Source organism: Sipha flava, unplaced genomic scaffold, assembly GCF_003268045.1.
Source record: "Sipha flava isolate LNK unplaced genomic scaffold, YSA_version1 216_pilon_pilon, whole genome shotgun sequence".
NCBI classification, from domain to species: domain Eukaryota; kingdom Metazoa; phylum Arthropoda; class Insecta; order Hemiptera; family Aphididae; genus Sipha; species Sipha flava.
In genome coordinates, this window is record NW_020272841.1 from 46,769 (window position 1) to 63,031 (window position 16,263).

The window sequence follows — 16,263 nt, forward strand, 5'->3', positions numbered from 1 at the left end:
CAACTACAAACAACCTCGTCCGTCAAGAATCTTCATCACAATTCTTGAAGACCGGTGGTTTTGTTTGTGAACGGGCATCAACCAACGGCCGAACCACGTAGAAGTTGTTACACACATAACGTCTTGACCGGCAGCTACCGAGAATACAGTAACGTGCCGTGTCACGTTAATGTTATGTTTATCTAATTATTTATACATTACATTAAATAAATTAAATATTAAATATACCTACACATTTTATTAATATTAAGTCCAAAAGTATTGTAGGCACCCCATGAAATACAGGTCTGCACACGCCTATGAATCCCAATTAATACATTTTTTTTAAGTCTCATATATTTTCTTCGATTATTTATGATTTATACTTACGCAGCCAATTGCAGCTGTTATATTATCATAATAAGTTTTTGCACAAAAATTTAGAAAATGTTGTTTTATTTCTTTTTTTTTTTTTACGAAATATCCTTTATTTTTTACCAAATATTTTAGCATAAAATACATCTGATTTCAGAAACATTTAAATAAAAATATAAATTCCTTATTCTTAGATTTAAATTGTAGGGCCCTTTTACAAAATTTCGAGAGGATGCTCGAGCATACCTAACACCCTCCGTGCGCACGCCTAAATACACATACAATGCATATGTATATTTAATTTTAATTAAAACTTACAAAAATAATATTTCACAGTCAATATAACAATATTTAATCATGATTCGTATTTTAAGTGTTTATATATAAAAAAACCTTAAAATTTTCAAGTATAGTCAATTTGTTTACATAAGTAAATTTAATGAAAAATCTTTTGATGTACATTTTTTTTTTTGTAATCACGTTTAGGGCAAATAATAAATTCCTACTCTTTTTTTTGATGGTTCAGTATCAGATTTAAATTTGTAAAAAATTATAAAAATTATAAAAGAATTAGTACACGCTATCATTTTGTTTACGATTTTGATTTAAAATATAATTCATAATATTTTCAAGTCAAAAAAATAAATGAAAAAATAGAAAGAAAAAGGTATATGTTTTTGTGAATACTTATTATATTTATTTATTAGCTATTTAATGAATAACTTAAGTGAGTTATTTGTAATTGGATTATTTTAATTAACAATAATTTAATTTTAAAACTTATGAGGACGTCTTACAGTCAGGTCCGTATTTAGGGGGGGGGGGGGCACGAGTAGGCATATTCCTGGGAACGTTGAGTTTCAAGGGTGGCAAAATAGTATAGCAAAATTAATTTTAAAAATGATGTACCAAATGAAAAAAAAATAAAACAATAAAAAAAAATTTATTTTTATTATATTATAATTTACTAATTAAAAAAAAGGAAATTGTATGTTTTATTATGTTATGATTTGTTTAATTTGTTAATTAAAAAAAACTATTTAACGATTTTCAACTATAAGTTATATTTTAATATTAAAGAATCTCGATTGTGGATGAAATAATAAATGTTATATTATTATTATTATTATTTTTTTTTTTTTTTTTTTGGAGGGGACATAAATTATATGCCCAGGGGCACCAAATTTTTAAATACAGGCCTGCTTACAGTTGTATTCTAAAATGAAAAGAAGTTCCACGTGAACCAAAATTACGCAGCGACTATTTGGAACAAATTTACAAAATGTTCAGAGTTTATAGATGAGAGCGTCAAGTGCAATGTAGTGTTTCAGTTTTTTTAATTGCATGAATTGATTTCTTAATATTTGTAAATTAGTTAGTTTTGTGTTTTAATATAATATGTTATAATAAAATTGAGTTGAGATATTAAAAAAATAAAAACACTGCATCACAAAAAAATTTTTCATCTATTTGTTTTTAAAATATATTTATTTATCATAAATTTATTCCAAATGGTTTTAATTCTTGCAAAAATCTTTTTTTTTTGAAAAATTTGAAATTATGTATTTTATTTCATTTGGTTTGTACCTATTGAAATCTCTACCGAAATATAAGCAACAGAGCCGTGCGATAGTTTACCTGTTTTTCACTATTTTTAGAAGCGGCTGACGCTGAGATGCATATCTTGTATAATAATACATGTATTTTTTATGTGTTTAAATCAATGGTAATATAAAACTATGGGTATAATAATTATGATTATGCTATAAACATACATTATGGCAGTTTTTATACAGCAGTTAAAGTTGATATCAGTCATATTTTGATTTGTTTTGGAAAATATTTATAGATTTGTATAAATTATAATACATTTTACTTCGAATTATACTATACATGCCTTGTGGGTTGTGTCCTAGTTGTTCGTTTACTGTACTCCCCTCCCACCATTTTATATGTATTATATTTATTTTAATACTTCAATTTTGTTATTGAACTTATTGAAATTATACGTTGGTGAAATTGAGTTAAGTTTAAAAAAATTATTTTTTTTTTTTTTTTTTTTTTTTTTAATATTTTATAATGACAGGAAAAAAAATAGATAGCTTTACTTAATAAATCAATTAGAAATGGAAAATATTCTATATAATATGGAATATATAATATATAATATGGAACATAAAGGTGATAGAAAGAATATAAAATAAGTACTTATATATATTATTCATTTTGAGTGTTACAGAAATAAAATATCATAAAAAAGTTGAAATATATTAATAATATACAAGGTGTCCCACAGCTATTTAATGCACTTTTGGTTACCGCCCGTTTATATAATAATAATATTATAATTGTATAAAATGATTACGTGGTATGTATAATATAATAATATAATAATATAAAATTAAAATTCATTGAGAATCTACTTCTATAGGTTACACAAGTAATTAATAGACATTAGGAAATTAAAATATACGTGATGAGGATTATTAATTTTTAAGACTACAAAATAGTTTTAATATATAATATATAATATAAATGTTTATTTAAAAAAATATAATACAATTTACATATATATTTTTTATAAAAATAAAAATGTTGTTAAATTTGTATTTTTCTTATAAATTATAATAACTAAAAAATGTATACCTGTTATTTACTGTAGTTTGATTAAATATATTTATTTTATTTTAATTATTTTGAAATAATTGTTGAATTATGATAAGCCGTAATTCATATAATTTAAACGCAGGCAAATTTGGTGCAAATATTTAAGAACAATAATGAACAAAGTTGTTCTTGGTCTTGTCTTGGTCTTGATCTTGCTGCAAGACGAAGACTAACACCAAGACCAAAACTACAATGGCTCTACAAGACTAATACTAAGTGTTAGGCAATTCAAGTTCCGATTATATTAATGACGCAATAGAAAATAAGCTAGCATACATTTTTTTTTAATTTCTTCTATTAGCATGTAAGCACATTATTATATTATTATTATTATTATTATTATTATTATAACTATTATAGGTAGTTAAATTTATATAAGAGAACGAACGAACTAATAAAGGGGTTCTTCCGTGGTGGTAGTGTGACTTGACGAGTTATTTTAATTGTTACTTAGATAAAGATTATAATTGATGTGTCTATACGTACGATTTCTTTCGACACAAGATTGAATCTGCAAGACCAAGACCAAAATAAGACCCACCTGCAAGAGTTTTGCAGTCTTGCAATTTTTATTGTAATAAAAAAAAATGTTCACAGAAAAACACGTTTAGTGTAAGTTAATTGAAATAATTTATTAAGAATATAATAATTTCAAAATAATTTTAAAAGTTCAATAATTCATTAATTCACAAGTGAGCAAATTTCTAACCACAACACTTTAGCGCCTCCAAAAAACTGTTGTTTATTGTGTCAATTGTCATGGTACTCGTATAAGTGACTCGGACACTTATTTCAGTGTTTGGGGCGGTAACGATTTAACAATTATTATAATATTTATTAAAATTAGTGTATCTAACAGTAAATTTAGTGACTTTTTTAAGATCACCAGTAATAAAATTTCTGGCAAGTTGAATCATATACATATTCTGTATACATATATATTTTGTAATAGTTAAGTTATAATATAATAACATAATATAATGTATATAATAAAAATAATGAATAAAACCATACAAAAATCTCACTTTATTTATAAATCCCAATTCTAATATCAAATATTAAATACTGAATTGTTGTAAATATAACCGTAAAGATACACCACACACAGAGTAGGTATAACAAATTATTTAGTAAGTTTTCAAAATTGATCCACTAGAAAAAATGTATGTCAAAGAGTACATTCAACTGATATACTGATAAATGATTGTATAGTATAATTTTTAATCTTTGTTTTTAAGAATATAATATTATCAAAGTTAAAATCGGGATGTAGAAAAAATGAAAAACAGTAAAAAAAATGTTTGTAAAATGATTTTAACTGATACCATAATTAGTAAAATTTGAAATATTATTGGTAAAAATAACTAAATAACAATGATAGCTAAAAATAATTAGGTTTTCATACATTCTTTTTTCCATAATAATATACATTATTTTCTTTTTATTCAACTATAAATGCATGATTATAAATAAAATCAAGATATTTTATCACAAAATACCTTAAACATTTTCTATAAAATTCCACTCTACTAATGTATAATAAACTGTTAAAACTTGATCTTTACCCGTAATTGATTTTATGAAAGGGATATGTAACTTCATTTGCATCGAAACTGATTACTATCGGAAGTCTATTGACATTTTCTTTCCCAGATAGAAATGGTAATAATTTTCCATTGAAATGGACCACAACTGTAACAACGTCTTTTTTTCGGACATTTTCATGTAATTTTTTCGCGTGTTCTGCTCTTAAATGTTTACGACAACGATACATTGTTGAACGGTTTATAACTAAATACCAGTAACGTCAGCTTGGGCCAAAAAAGTTACTCAAAACTTACCTACTTCAAAACGTACATGTGAAACAAATTAAGCCTAGAAAAACTTTCAGATCCTGCAATTATATCTATTGAACAAGAAGTATCTAACAACATTGACTGTTAAAATCTCGTAGAAACTTTCGTTTTAGAAAAATCAAGAAAAAAATGTTTTTATTCATATCCAATAGGCCAAGTAATAAGTAAGTACCTATAATAGAATACAGTATACAAATAATATTCAAGTATCCTTATTATTCTTATTATTAAATCAATAAAAGTTTGTTTAAAGACTTTGAATTCATTTTCTTTTCACAACCACTCCTATGATAAAGATTAAAATAATAATAATTTAAGGCTTCGTAATAGTGTATCTGAGCCTTACAAACCCTGACGACGTCCCTGCTCATAAGTTATAATTTTGATGACACTCATATTTTCTGACGAAATCATGAATCATGAAATCTGAACAAAAACACATACGTTTTGTGTTTTTATATTTTTTGAATATATTGTTAAACAGTAAACAGTAAACACTCTTATACATTATACAAACTCTTATCGAATGAACCGGTCATAAAATAACTTATGAATAATGATTGTCGAGTTTTATTTATACTTATGGTTAACAACAATGAAATAAACACAGCTATTTAAATAACCTTGCTTAATTATAAAGACTAGGGTTAGGGGATAGGTTTTAATGTTATAAAAAACCAAAAATATTTACTTATTTATTAAAATATGTAAAACAAAAGTCAAAATTGTAATAGACTTTATTTATTAATTATATATATATAATCTTATCTTATTCTTAAAACTATGCAAAACTATATACGAATTCTTTAATATTTAATAAAGTAAAATGACGATGATTCAGTTATGAGTATAGATGTATAGTTATATTAATTATGAGCATTCTAAAAAATTGTACAAATATGAAATAAATTTAATGTATACGATAAAAAAAAGGACATATACTAAAACGTTACTTATTTATAAAAAGAATATGTTACAACGGCATATACTCGAAAATACGTAAATACCATATAAAAGCTGTAGATAGGTAATCATTGTCATCAATTTTTGATGAAAAAATTAAAAATAATCAATAGTAACCAAAGTGTGGTATGTACAAAACATGTACTTATTCACTCTATTATGTAAAAATATGAAAAATAAATGTGGGCTTATTTCATTTAGAATGATTAAAATCGTACATATTTTTTATCAGATTAATATTTCATTCCAATAAAAATAATATATATTATCAATAAAATGCGTTCCCTATAGTTATCATTTTTTTGTCTGTTTCTGGCTGTTTCATAACATAAATATGTATTTTATCATTTGTATTAGAATTTAATATTTTTAATATTAATAAAACATACCAATATGTTTAATTTTTAAGAAATCTTATCGTTATTTAGAACATAAAATACTCAGTTATTAAATTAATTTTTAAATAAGTTAATTAACCTTATTAAACATTTTCGGAAATCAGAAGATACTGTAAGACACTTTTCGATTTTTTTTATATATTTTCCAATGTAAAGAAGAATTGGAAGAACTTGAAAATAAAATTTTTTTCAGAAATTAATGATATTTCTTTTGATAAAATAAGCACTTTCATAATTCAGAGTTTATAATTTTTTACTTTTAACGTTTAAAGTTGACCACATAAAAATAGGTACTCATTGATGATATTCACAAAAATGAATTGCTCTTTTAGTGTTAATCATATTAATAATAATTTTAGTAATTAACTGATAAATATTTTCTAATATCTATGTAAAATACTTTTAGCTTATACAAGATACGACAGAGAAGTAATAAAATCATTTAAAAAAAAAATAAATGATTTAACGGTATTCGAAATACTGTATTCAGAATACTCGTATAAGTATTTAAAATACTTTATTGAATACTTTCAAAAAAAGTAGGTATTTAAAAAGTATTCTGAATACATTATTTCGAATATTGTATTCGATTTACTACCCAAGGCTGATAATTTATAATGCACCCTATACAATATGTTGTCTTTGAACGGAAAACGCTTTTTTATACCGTTCAAAATATATCAACAATAATGTACCTATTATCCGTGTAGTTACTACGAGAAACAAGAGTTACATGCAATTCGTGATCCATTATATACACCCGCATTTTACAGCGTTTGCATTTTAATCGGTTACAGATTTTATTCGTGAAGTTATTATACATATGGGAAATCTTATCGTACAGATTCGAAATCGGTCACAGCGTGGGTCGTAATTCTTTAATTCGTCGTTCGAGGAATTATTTTATTATTTACGTTCAAGCCCACACGATTATTTTTTTTGATGTAAACATCGATGTGAAAATGTCGCCGAACATTTCAACTCGGAGAGTTCTTTCGGTAACGGTGCGCCGCGTTCATTATCGAAACGTATTGTACGAAAACGATCCGGCCAGGGATTTCGGACGACGCGGATCGAACCGCCACCATCTGCCGCGCCGCGTTGTTCTCGCCTTCGCGGTAATCGATGGGCGCGCGCGATAATAATAGTAATAACAACGCGTTGTTACGACGCGGTCGCCGTTTACGAGTCGCGGGACGGGACAACCGGGGCGGGTGGGTTTTTTTTTTTTTAACCGGTGTCGGTCGGCGTCGTTCGGCCGCGGTCGCCGGAGCAGCAGCACCCCACGCAGCCGACCGGGCGCCGCCGGTAGCGTACGGCGACGCGGACCAGCCGCCGCAACGTCTATAACAATGCCGCGGGTGGGCGGGACGGCAACAACGGCCGACGGGTGTCTTCGGTGACCGCCGGGGCGGGTGCGCGGAGCGGGGTGGCGAGAACGAGAAGAAAGGAATGGAAAAAAAAAAATAAAATAACCGGAGGAATGAGCGAGCGAGTGAGAGGAGAGTATGTATCGCGTGTACGCGGGCATTCGTGCGCGTGAGACCGAACGGCTAGCGGAACGTATTCCAGTGTCGACCGGGACTCCCACATTATCTTCGTTAATTAGTGATAACGGTTCTTGTGTTTTCGTATTGGCCGTTTTGTTTACACGGTTGTTCAGATAATAATTGAACCGACGTTGCGTTCATAACAGTATTTTCGTTTGTTCGGTTTTCGAATTGTTGTTGTTTTTTTTATTTATATACATATTTTTTTTTCCACCCCGATCGTTTACAGCCGCCGACGACGACGCATGCGATGCTGCACTGCGGCAACCGACGCCGACGACGACGACCGTTCGAAATCTTCGGCTAGGACGCGCGTATCGATCTTCTGCCGCCGTCCGTTTCACGTTTCACCCGCGTTTCCCCGTCGTTTTCGTCCGGTCGTCGACGACGACGGTAACGGCGGCATGCGCTGCGAGTGTTCCTCCTACGCACGTAGACGTCTCGGCAACCGTTCGACAGACGACCGCCGTCCATTCATCGCCGTCGTCATGTGATGCCCTGTTGGTCACCGGTGTGCGATCCCGCGTTTGACCCAATCATGTCCGTCACATATTTGTGGCTGTCGCTGTTGCTGTTCCATGGAACCGTGCACAGCGAACCGATGAAAAAACGTCCGAAAAAATGCGAGTGTCTCGGTGGTTATGTCGACTGCAGCAAAAGATTACTGTCTGGATTTCCTGAGTCTCTACCTATATGGACCGAAGTCTTGTAAGTAATACGATCTGTATCACCATGATCGACAGCAATAGGCTGATATTGTTAACATTTTAATTTAAGTATTAGATTCTTTGATTTCGCTTCCATTGTATCGTACTGTATCATACTATTCATTTCACTCGCACGTTGGTGCATTTCTGTCGTACTAATACAATATTGCTGTTTGCAAAACTGTTAATACTTTTAGAAAGAAAATAAACTTATATTATTCTGATTCTGTATTAAATCTTATACCTTAAATACATTCTTAAATTAATATTTTATGTCTTGTATGACTTTTTTTAACTTTTTTTAACAATTTTATGGAAAATAAGTATTTTTATATCTAGGAATGTATACAAAAAATAATATATGAATATTATATGTTTAAATTGTATACCTATTAATGCTAGTAGCATAAATGTTTATAGACAATGCAAGATATCTCAAATCATTAACTGTTCCCTTCTGACTAATTAATAATAATAAAATACATATTTCAACAACATATATTGTATCCCTGACACACATTCATGTATTTGTAAGGCCAGTTTAAAAAATAAAAGTATAGACTTGATCAAACATTGATGATAATAATATAATATATGAAATGTACATAAGTAAAGTAGTTGAATTTAAGTATAAACAATTGTTAATAGTTAATGTTCTTAATCTGTATTATAGAAATAACGTTATTTAATAAATAATATATTTGTATTAAGAAACATTCACCTTTGCTACCATTTTCGTATTCTGAATATGAGTAAAAATTATTTATAACATTCTTAACTTATTTTTTATTTAATTTAATTTAAAAAAACACATTCACTAATATAAATGGATTAAATGTATTATTATAAATAGTTTTAAATTCTTGATAATAGAAATATTTATTATTAATAAATTTCTAATTGACTTTAACTAATTAAGTCGTTAAATTACTGAATCACTAAAATTACCTGTTATTTTCAATTTATCAAATTTTAATAAAATAAAATAAATTATAAAATTTGGATTTATACAGGTTGAAACTTAATAGGCATTTCTTTCTGGAATAATAATATAATGTTTCTTAAATTTAAATTAAAAATGTGTTTCTTTAATATTTTCCATCGTCATTGATTAATTAATTATTATACCTCATATAACATATTTATGGATTTTACATTTATTGTTATTAATACTAGATGTAGTTGTAATTCTTGAAGCAGTGCTAAGTGTCAAAATCAAATTTATGTTAAGCATACCAAAAATAAAATCAAGTATCTTTAACTATTATAAAAGTTTCGTTCCTTTGGCCCTCATCTCTGGCATTGAGCCATTCATCATCTAATAACATTGCTATCAACGCTTAACATATAATTTAATATGACAAGAAATTAACATTTAAAACCAAGTAAACAATAATTATTTTATAGAATATTTTTTTATTGGTCACATACTTAAGTGTTATTTATACTTGTTAATAAACTATAACATAATTTTCGTTCATCCTGTAGTAATTAAAATATTTTTATTTATAGAGATTTGAGCTCAAATAAAATAAGAACTTTGGAAATTGATATTGGCAGCTACTTAAATCTAACAACATTGTAAGTAATTTAAAGATTTAAAATGATACAGTTGATTATATCTTTAATAATTTAATTAATAATATTAATTTATTTTATATTATATTGCTTATTGTATTCATGTATAATAACTCTTTTTTTATGCATGAAACAGAGGACAATAATTATATTTTATGTATAAGGTATAATTAGTATGTTAAGTAGAACATTTTTATTTATGTTTTTATAAAAAATTCAACTCAATACACAAAAAAAAAAATGCTGAATTTGTGCAAAAAAAAATGTATTCATTTTATTATTCATTAAAATGTTATTGAATATTAAAGTAAGTTTTTTTGATTCATTAAATGTTTATTGTGATCTTTATTTTAACAACGGAATACTTAGCATTCGGTATTAATACTAATTTTCATTGAGTTAAATTAACAAAATATTTATATTAATTTATTTCTAGTTAATTTATAGAAGTATTTTAATACTTCAATTATTACTCTTAAATTTATTATATATTCAAATAAAATAATATATTTTAGAAGATAACTGTACCGAAATTAAATTAAAAATGTTTGAATTGAATAATTTAAATTATTCTAACTAAACTTAAAAAACTTACATTTTAATTTCAATATTAAATTAGAAGATCTGATATTTAGGTATTTAAGTAGACACATGATTATTAATATTAAATAATATAACAATTATTTACTTAAATTTTTTTCAAATATATTTGAATGTAATTTAAATTTACAATTTTGTTTAATTTTTCCCCTTTTTCCAAATAAATCTACATTTATTTTAATAAAATATATTTATTTATTTAGAAAATAGAATAAAATTAGAATTATCATAAATGTCATGTAAAATTTGTTGCAGCAAAATTTGTAAATAAGGAAATGCTTGAACATGAACATGTAATAACACAATTTTTAATATTGTTTTTTGAAAAAAAAATTTTCTTATAATTTTATTTATTGTAATTAATAATTAATCCATTTATTATGTTTCGATTTTTATTTATCTGACTTTGTCTTGTAATTCAATGTTGTTTAGTTATTTTTAATAAACTATTATTTATTTAGATTACAAAAGAAACATATTTTATGTGTAATCTAACAATAATAATATTATGTAGATATTAATTGATATAATAATTACATTTAATATTATTTTTTTTGTTAAGGAAACTATATAAAAATGGTATTATGTCATTCCCATTGTTTACGAGTAAAGCAAGTATCAATAATCTGAATTTGTAAGTTGAATATTATTATTACTCCTTTATAAGTTATAAAATTTTAGTTTTAATATTTGTATGTTTTGGATTTTTAGAGCACATAATAAAATAGATACATTGGACCGTATTTCTCTAGAGAATTTACCTCGTTTGATATCTCTAAATTTGAACAATAATAAATTAGCATTTTTGGAAGATAATACATTTCCATATTCTAATCATTTGCGAATATTGTTAGTATAAAATTTAATTTTATTAACAATTATAAAATTTATTAATTGAACTAGTTTTTAGTTTTCAAAAAATCAATAACACATCTTATTTATTTTTTTTTTTTTCAGAAATATGAATAAGAATTTAATTTCAAGTTTAAGTGAAAACTGTTTTGATACATTAACAAATTTAATAGATTTAAAAATGTCTCATAATAGACTAAGCAATTTACCTATTGGTTTATTCAAAAAACTGACAAATCTTGAATTACTGTAAGCAAACACAATGAAATAATATTATAGCTATCTATTATAATGAACAACAAGTATGATTATAATAATGTATATTTAATTTTTAGAGATCTAAGTAAAAATAACTTGACTGTTATTGAAGGATTATTATTTAAGGGTTTAGTAAGTTTAAAAACATTAATATTACGACAAAACAATATTGAAGATTTACTAGATGGATCATTTTATGGGTTAACAAAGTTACAATCATTGTATGTATATAATATAATAAGAAATATATGTAATTAATGAAACATTTGTTTTTTACTATTAAATGCTTTATTTTTTTAACTCTAGACATTTGGAATATAATAGCATAAGCAAAATATCGAAGGGTTGGTTGTATGGGTTGAACTCACTTGAGCACTTAAATATAAGCTATAACAGAATTGATCAAATAAAAGGTGGATGGGAATCTTGTGAAAACCTTGATGAATTGTAAGTAGTACTAGATATTGACGTCATATTTTCTCAAACAATGATATTTGTAAATATTAATTAAATTAAAAATATAATGTTTATTTTTGTTTCAAGGGATCTATCTTATAATAATTTGCAATTAATTGAAAAAAATGATCTAGAACATTTAAGAAAGTTACAAAAATTACACTTGAATAACAATAGATTATCATTTATCGAAGAAGGATCATTTAACAATACACCACTGTTACAAATACTGTAAGTTTTTATTTTTATTTATTTGATATATTTATAGTTTTTAAAAATTAGTGTCTTAAATACTGTAAGTAAGCCATATTTTAAAGCTTTAAGTATCATAACTGAACCTTATTTTATTATTACATATTTAATGTACAACAAATTAATATCACATTGTATGCCTTGTATACAAAGTTTTATTCTATTTAAGATAATGTATTCAGAACCACAATTTACATTAAAATTTTATTAGTATATGCATTTTCTGAAACTATTTACTGTTTGATGATATATAATTAATTAAATTCTTGAATCAATATGTACACTAAATCCAAAATAAATATTAAAAATATTTTAATGTTAAAAATGGTATTTACTTAATTTTTTTTGTTTAATAATCTGTTATTTAGAACTATAAATAAATAATTGTTAAATGAGGTCTTAATTAAAATTAAATTTTTATTTTATATTACACATAATATTAATATATAGAATACATATAAGTAATAATTTTTTTTCTTTATAGACAAATGGATGACAACTCTTTGGCATGGTTAATTGAAGATGCAAGAGAACCTTTTAATGGACTTAAAAATTTAAAACTATTGAGTTTAATGAACAATAAAATATCTTTCATAAAAAAAGAAGCTTTCTTAGGTTTAGACAATCTGAAAGAATTGAATTTACTTCAAAATAATGTTTTAGAAATCCAAGAAGAAGCATTCAAATGTATGCCTGAACTTGTTAATTTGTATTTAAATAGTTCATCATTAGTATGTGACTGTTCACTGTCATGGCTTAAAGAACCAGAAAATTTTTTGAATTTACCATTCGATAGAATTAATACATTTTGTGGTTTTCCTGAAAAAAATAGAGGAAAAAGTTTAGAAGATGTACCTATAGAGGACTTTTCTTGTTGTAAGTATTTATAGTAATGCTAGAAATGAATAATAAAAATATTATTGATGTGTCATTCCTTCCAGATGAAAACAGTCCAAAACCTATTATTATAATCCATCCAGAATCAAAAATGGTTCTTGAAAGTCAAAACATTACATTAAAATGTGGTGTTAATTCAACATCACCAGAAAAAATTAATTTTGTTTGGAAAAAAGATAATCATGATTTAGAATTGATTTCTACAAATCATTATTCATCTTTTGAGCTTAATGGTGTATCACAGTACTCCACTTTGAACTTGTTTAATATAACAATGTCTCAAAGTGGCAAGTATCAATGTGTTGCTTCTAACGAATTTGGTATCACATATTCAAATCGTTCAATATTATCTGTTGTTGGTAAGTATCTAATGGGTATTCTCTTATTATTATTATGACAATAATTCATTACTTCTTTATATTTAGCATTTCCTGTTTTTGCCAAAATACCTGGAAACAGTTCAGTAAAAACTGGATTTACTGCTAGGCTAGAATGTGCTGCAAATGGATATCCACCTCCACAAATATCTTGGCAAAAAGATGGTGGTAGTGATTTTCCAGCAGCTCAAGAACGACGTATGCAAGTTATGTCCAAGGATGATGTATTTTTAATTGTTAATGTAAAATTAGTTGATATGGGTGTATATAGTTGTACAGCGAAAAATATTGCTGGAATGATTGCTGCGAATGCAACTCTTACTGTTACAGGTATGAAAGTATTATTTTAATTAATTTAAATTATAAGTTATGTATTATTATACAATATCTGTATTTATAAAATGTTCCCTAGAACCACCAGGGTTTGAAAGTATAATGTCAAACAAACAAGTTAAAGTAGGCGAAGAAGTGGTTCTAGAATGTTTAAATTATGGATCTCCAAAACCTAAAATAAAATGGACAAAAAATGGCATTCCTCTTGCATCTAGCAACAGACATTATTTTACTGCTGAAGATCAAATTTTAGTTATAATGGAAACAAAAGCTGATGATTCAGGCACTTATAAATGTGAAATTGCTAATCCTTTAGGAATAAAAGTACAAGAAGTTGAAGTTCTAATTTTACCATGTAAATATAATTTTTATTCTTTCTTTAATAATAAAAATTTTAAAAAGTATTTTAATTTAAATTAAAAAAAAGTTTTATTTTAAAAAATTTCGAAAATTGATTGTTTTTTACTGTTGTATAATTGGACTGTTCAATAGTTTAGTCAGTGTTAATCAATTCCATACTGCCATCTTAATAATTTTATAAATAAGTGTTTATATTTATATTTCTTTTTCTTTTTTTCTTCTTGGGTATTACAATAAACATAAAGAAATAATAAGCATAATTAAACATTAGTTAGCTATAAGCTATTTCCCAATACTTAATGTATAAATTATATAGTTTTTGTAATATTGTTATAATATTATTATATTATGTTACATCCTTATTTTTTCCAAAGTATTGATCTCAATTTTATTTTGCTTTGAGTGTATATTTGTATTTTCTAGGTTAATACAAATATTTTACCAATATAATAATTGAGGTTTAGTGAAATTCTTAATATTTTATTAAAAATTATACTATTTAATATTGTGTAATATATTTTTTACCTTTCTAGTGTACCGAAGTTTAATTCACGATTATGCTATTGGGCTGACAGTTATTGCTATTATTTTATGTATTGTTATAACATCTGGAATTTGGATATCATTTATTTGTAAATCAAAAAACCCTACATCGAATTTAATAAATAGTGCTGACAATAAATCATTAAATTCTTCAAATAGTAAAGACAGTGGCACTGGAGAATCTCCAAAAAGAAGCCAAGAACAATTGTACAATGATTGTAAGTGTGAATATTTTATTTTATATTATAAATTCTTATTTTTTAAAAATTAATAATTACAATTTTCATCTAGGTTTGAATATATCTCAACCAACAGTAAATGTGTCACCTGATCCAAATTTACCATTACTTTCACATGGTTCTGTTGTTTTGGGCAAGAATTCTGTTGTTTACAAAAATGCAAACATTGGGTCCTTGCCTGTTCAGTTACCAGCAGAAAAACTAAGTGAAAATATTGAAGGTTGTGATGAAGTTATATGTGATAAAGATTCCGTTCAATAATGTTGTGTCCCACATCTAATTATCTAACAAATGTGCCTTTTTGTTTTCTATTATTCGTTTAACATTTAAATTTTAATAAGTTTTTATGTGCCAACTGGGAAACTTTCTTCTGTTCGAGTTCTCATAATTTGCTTAAATTTTCCGCTTTAATATTGTTATAAGCATATTTGTATTTTTTTTTTTTTTTTTTTTTTACTACTTGTTTCCAACTTAATCCTACTTAAATTTGATTGAAATATCAAAATGTTCCTGTCTTTACGTTTGTTTTTTTATCATTATTTGAATAGATTTTTATATTCATGTTTTATTAACAATAATAGTTCATAACTTCTGTCCCTTTTTGAAGAAAAATATCTTGTTGAAGATAATTTTCACTAATGTATTTTTATTTTTGTTATAATTGTATTAAATATATAATACTAGTGCTTTAAATATCTCAGAAGGCATTATTATTTTACTTTTGTATGACAACTAATAGTGTATAATCTAATTCATGTATTTTTTTAAGATTAATTAATGGTTTGACCACTCAATACTAATTTATAAAACCAGTTGAATATATAATTTTTATTATTAGAGCTGCTATATTAATTATTGATTGAATAATAAATATTAAGTACTGTTTTCTATTTGTACAAATTAATATATTTATATGTAAATGTTTAAAACCGATCTCATTACATTATTTTTTAATTGCGAACGATTTTGTACAACTAAATTAAAAAATTAAAAATAAAAGTATTGAATGACATTTTAATTGAT

At 25.6% G+C, this 16,263-nt stretch overlaps 1 protein-coding gene across 2 annotated transcripts; it reads left to right on the forward strand.

Annotated features, from left to right (window-relative positions):
- The first annotated feature begins 7,584 nt into the window (after positions 1-7,584).
- LOC112682948 (leucine-rich repeats and immunoglobulin-like domains protein 1) lies at positions 7,585-15,794 on the forward strand. Of its 2 annotated transcripts, XM_025553738.1 has the most exons (14): positions 7,587-8,496; positions 10,008-10,076; positions 11,236-11,307; positions 11,385-11,522; positions 11,631-11,774; positions 11,861-12,004; positions 12,090-12,230; positions 12,327-12,470; positions 12,976-13,367; positions 13,433-13,747; positions 13,814-14,095; positions 14,178-14,453; positions 14,992-15,219; positions 15,293-15,792. In XM_025553738.1, the coding sequence occupies exons 1-14, from the start codon at positions 8,282-8,284 to the stop codon at positions 15,499-15,501; spliced, it is 2,769 nt and encodes a 922-aa protein (XP_025409523.1). In that variant the 5' UTR covers positions 7,587-8,281; the 3' UTR covers positions 15,502-15,792. The 2 variants fall into 2 exon arrangements, with proteins under 2 accessions (XP_025409524.1, XP_025409523.1); XM_025553739.1 differs by lacking the exon at positions 14,178-14,453 and having other exon boundaries at positions 7,585-8,496; positions 15,293-15,794.
- Positions 15,795-16,263: the final 469 nt, after the last annotated feature.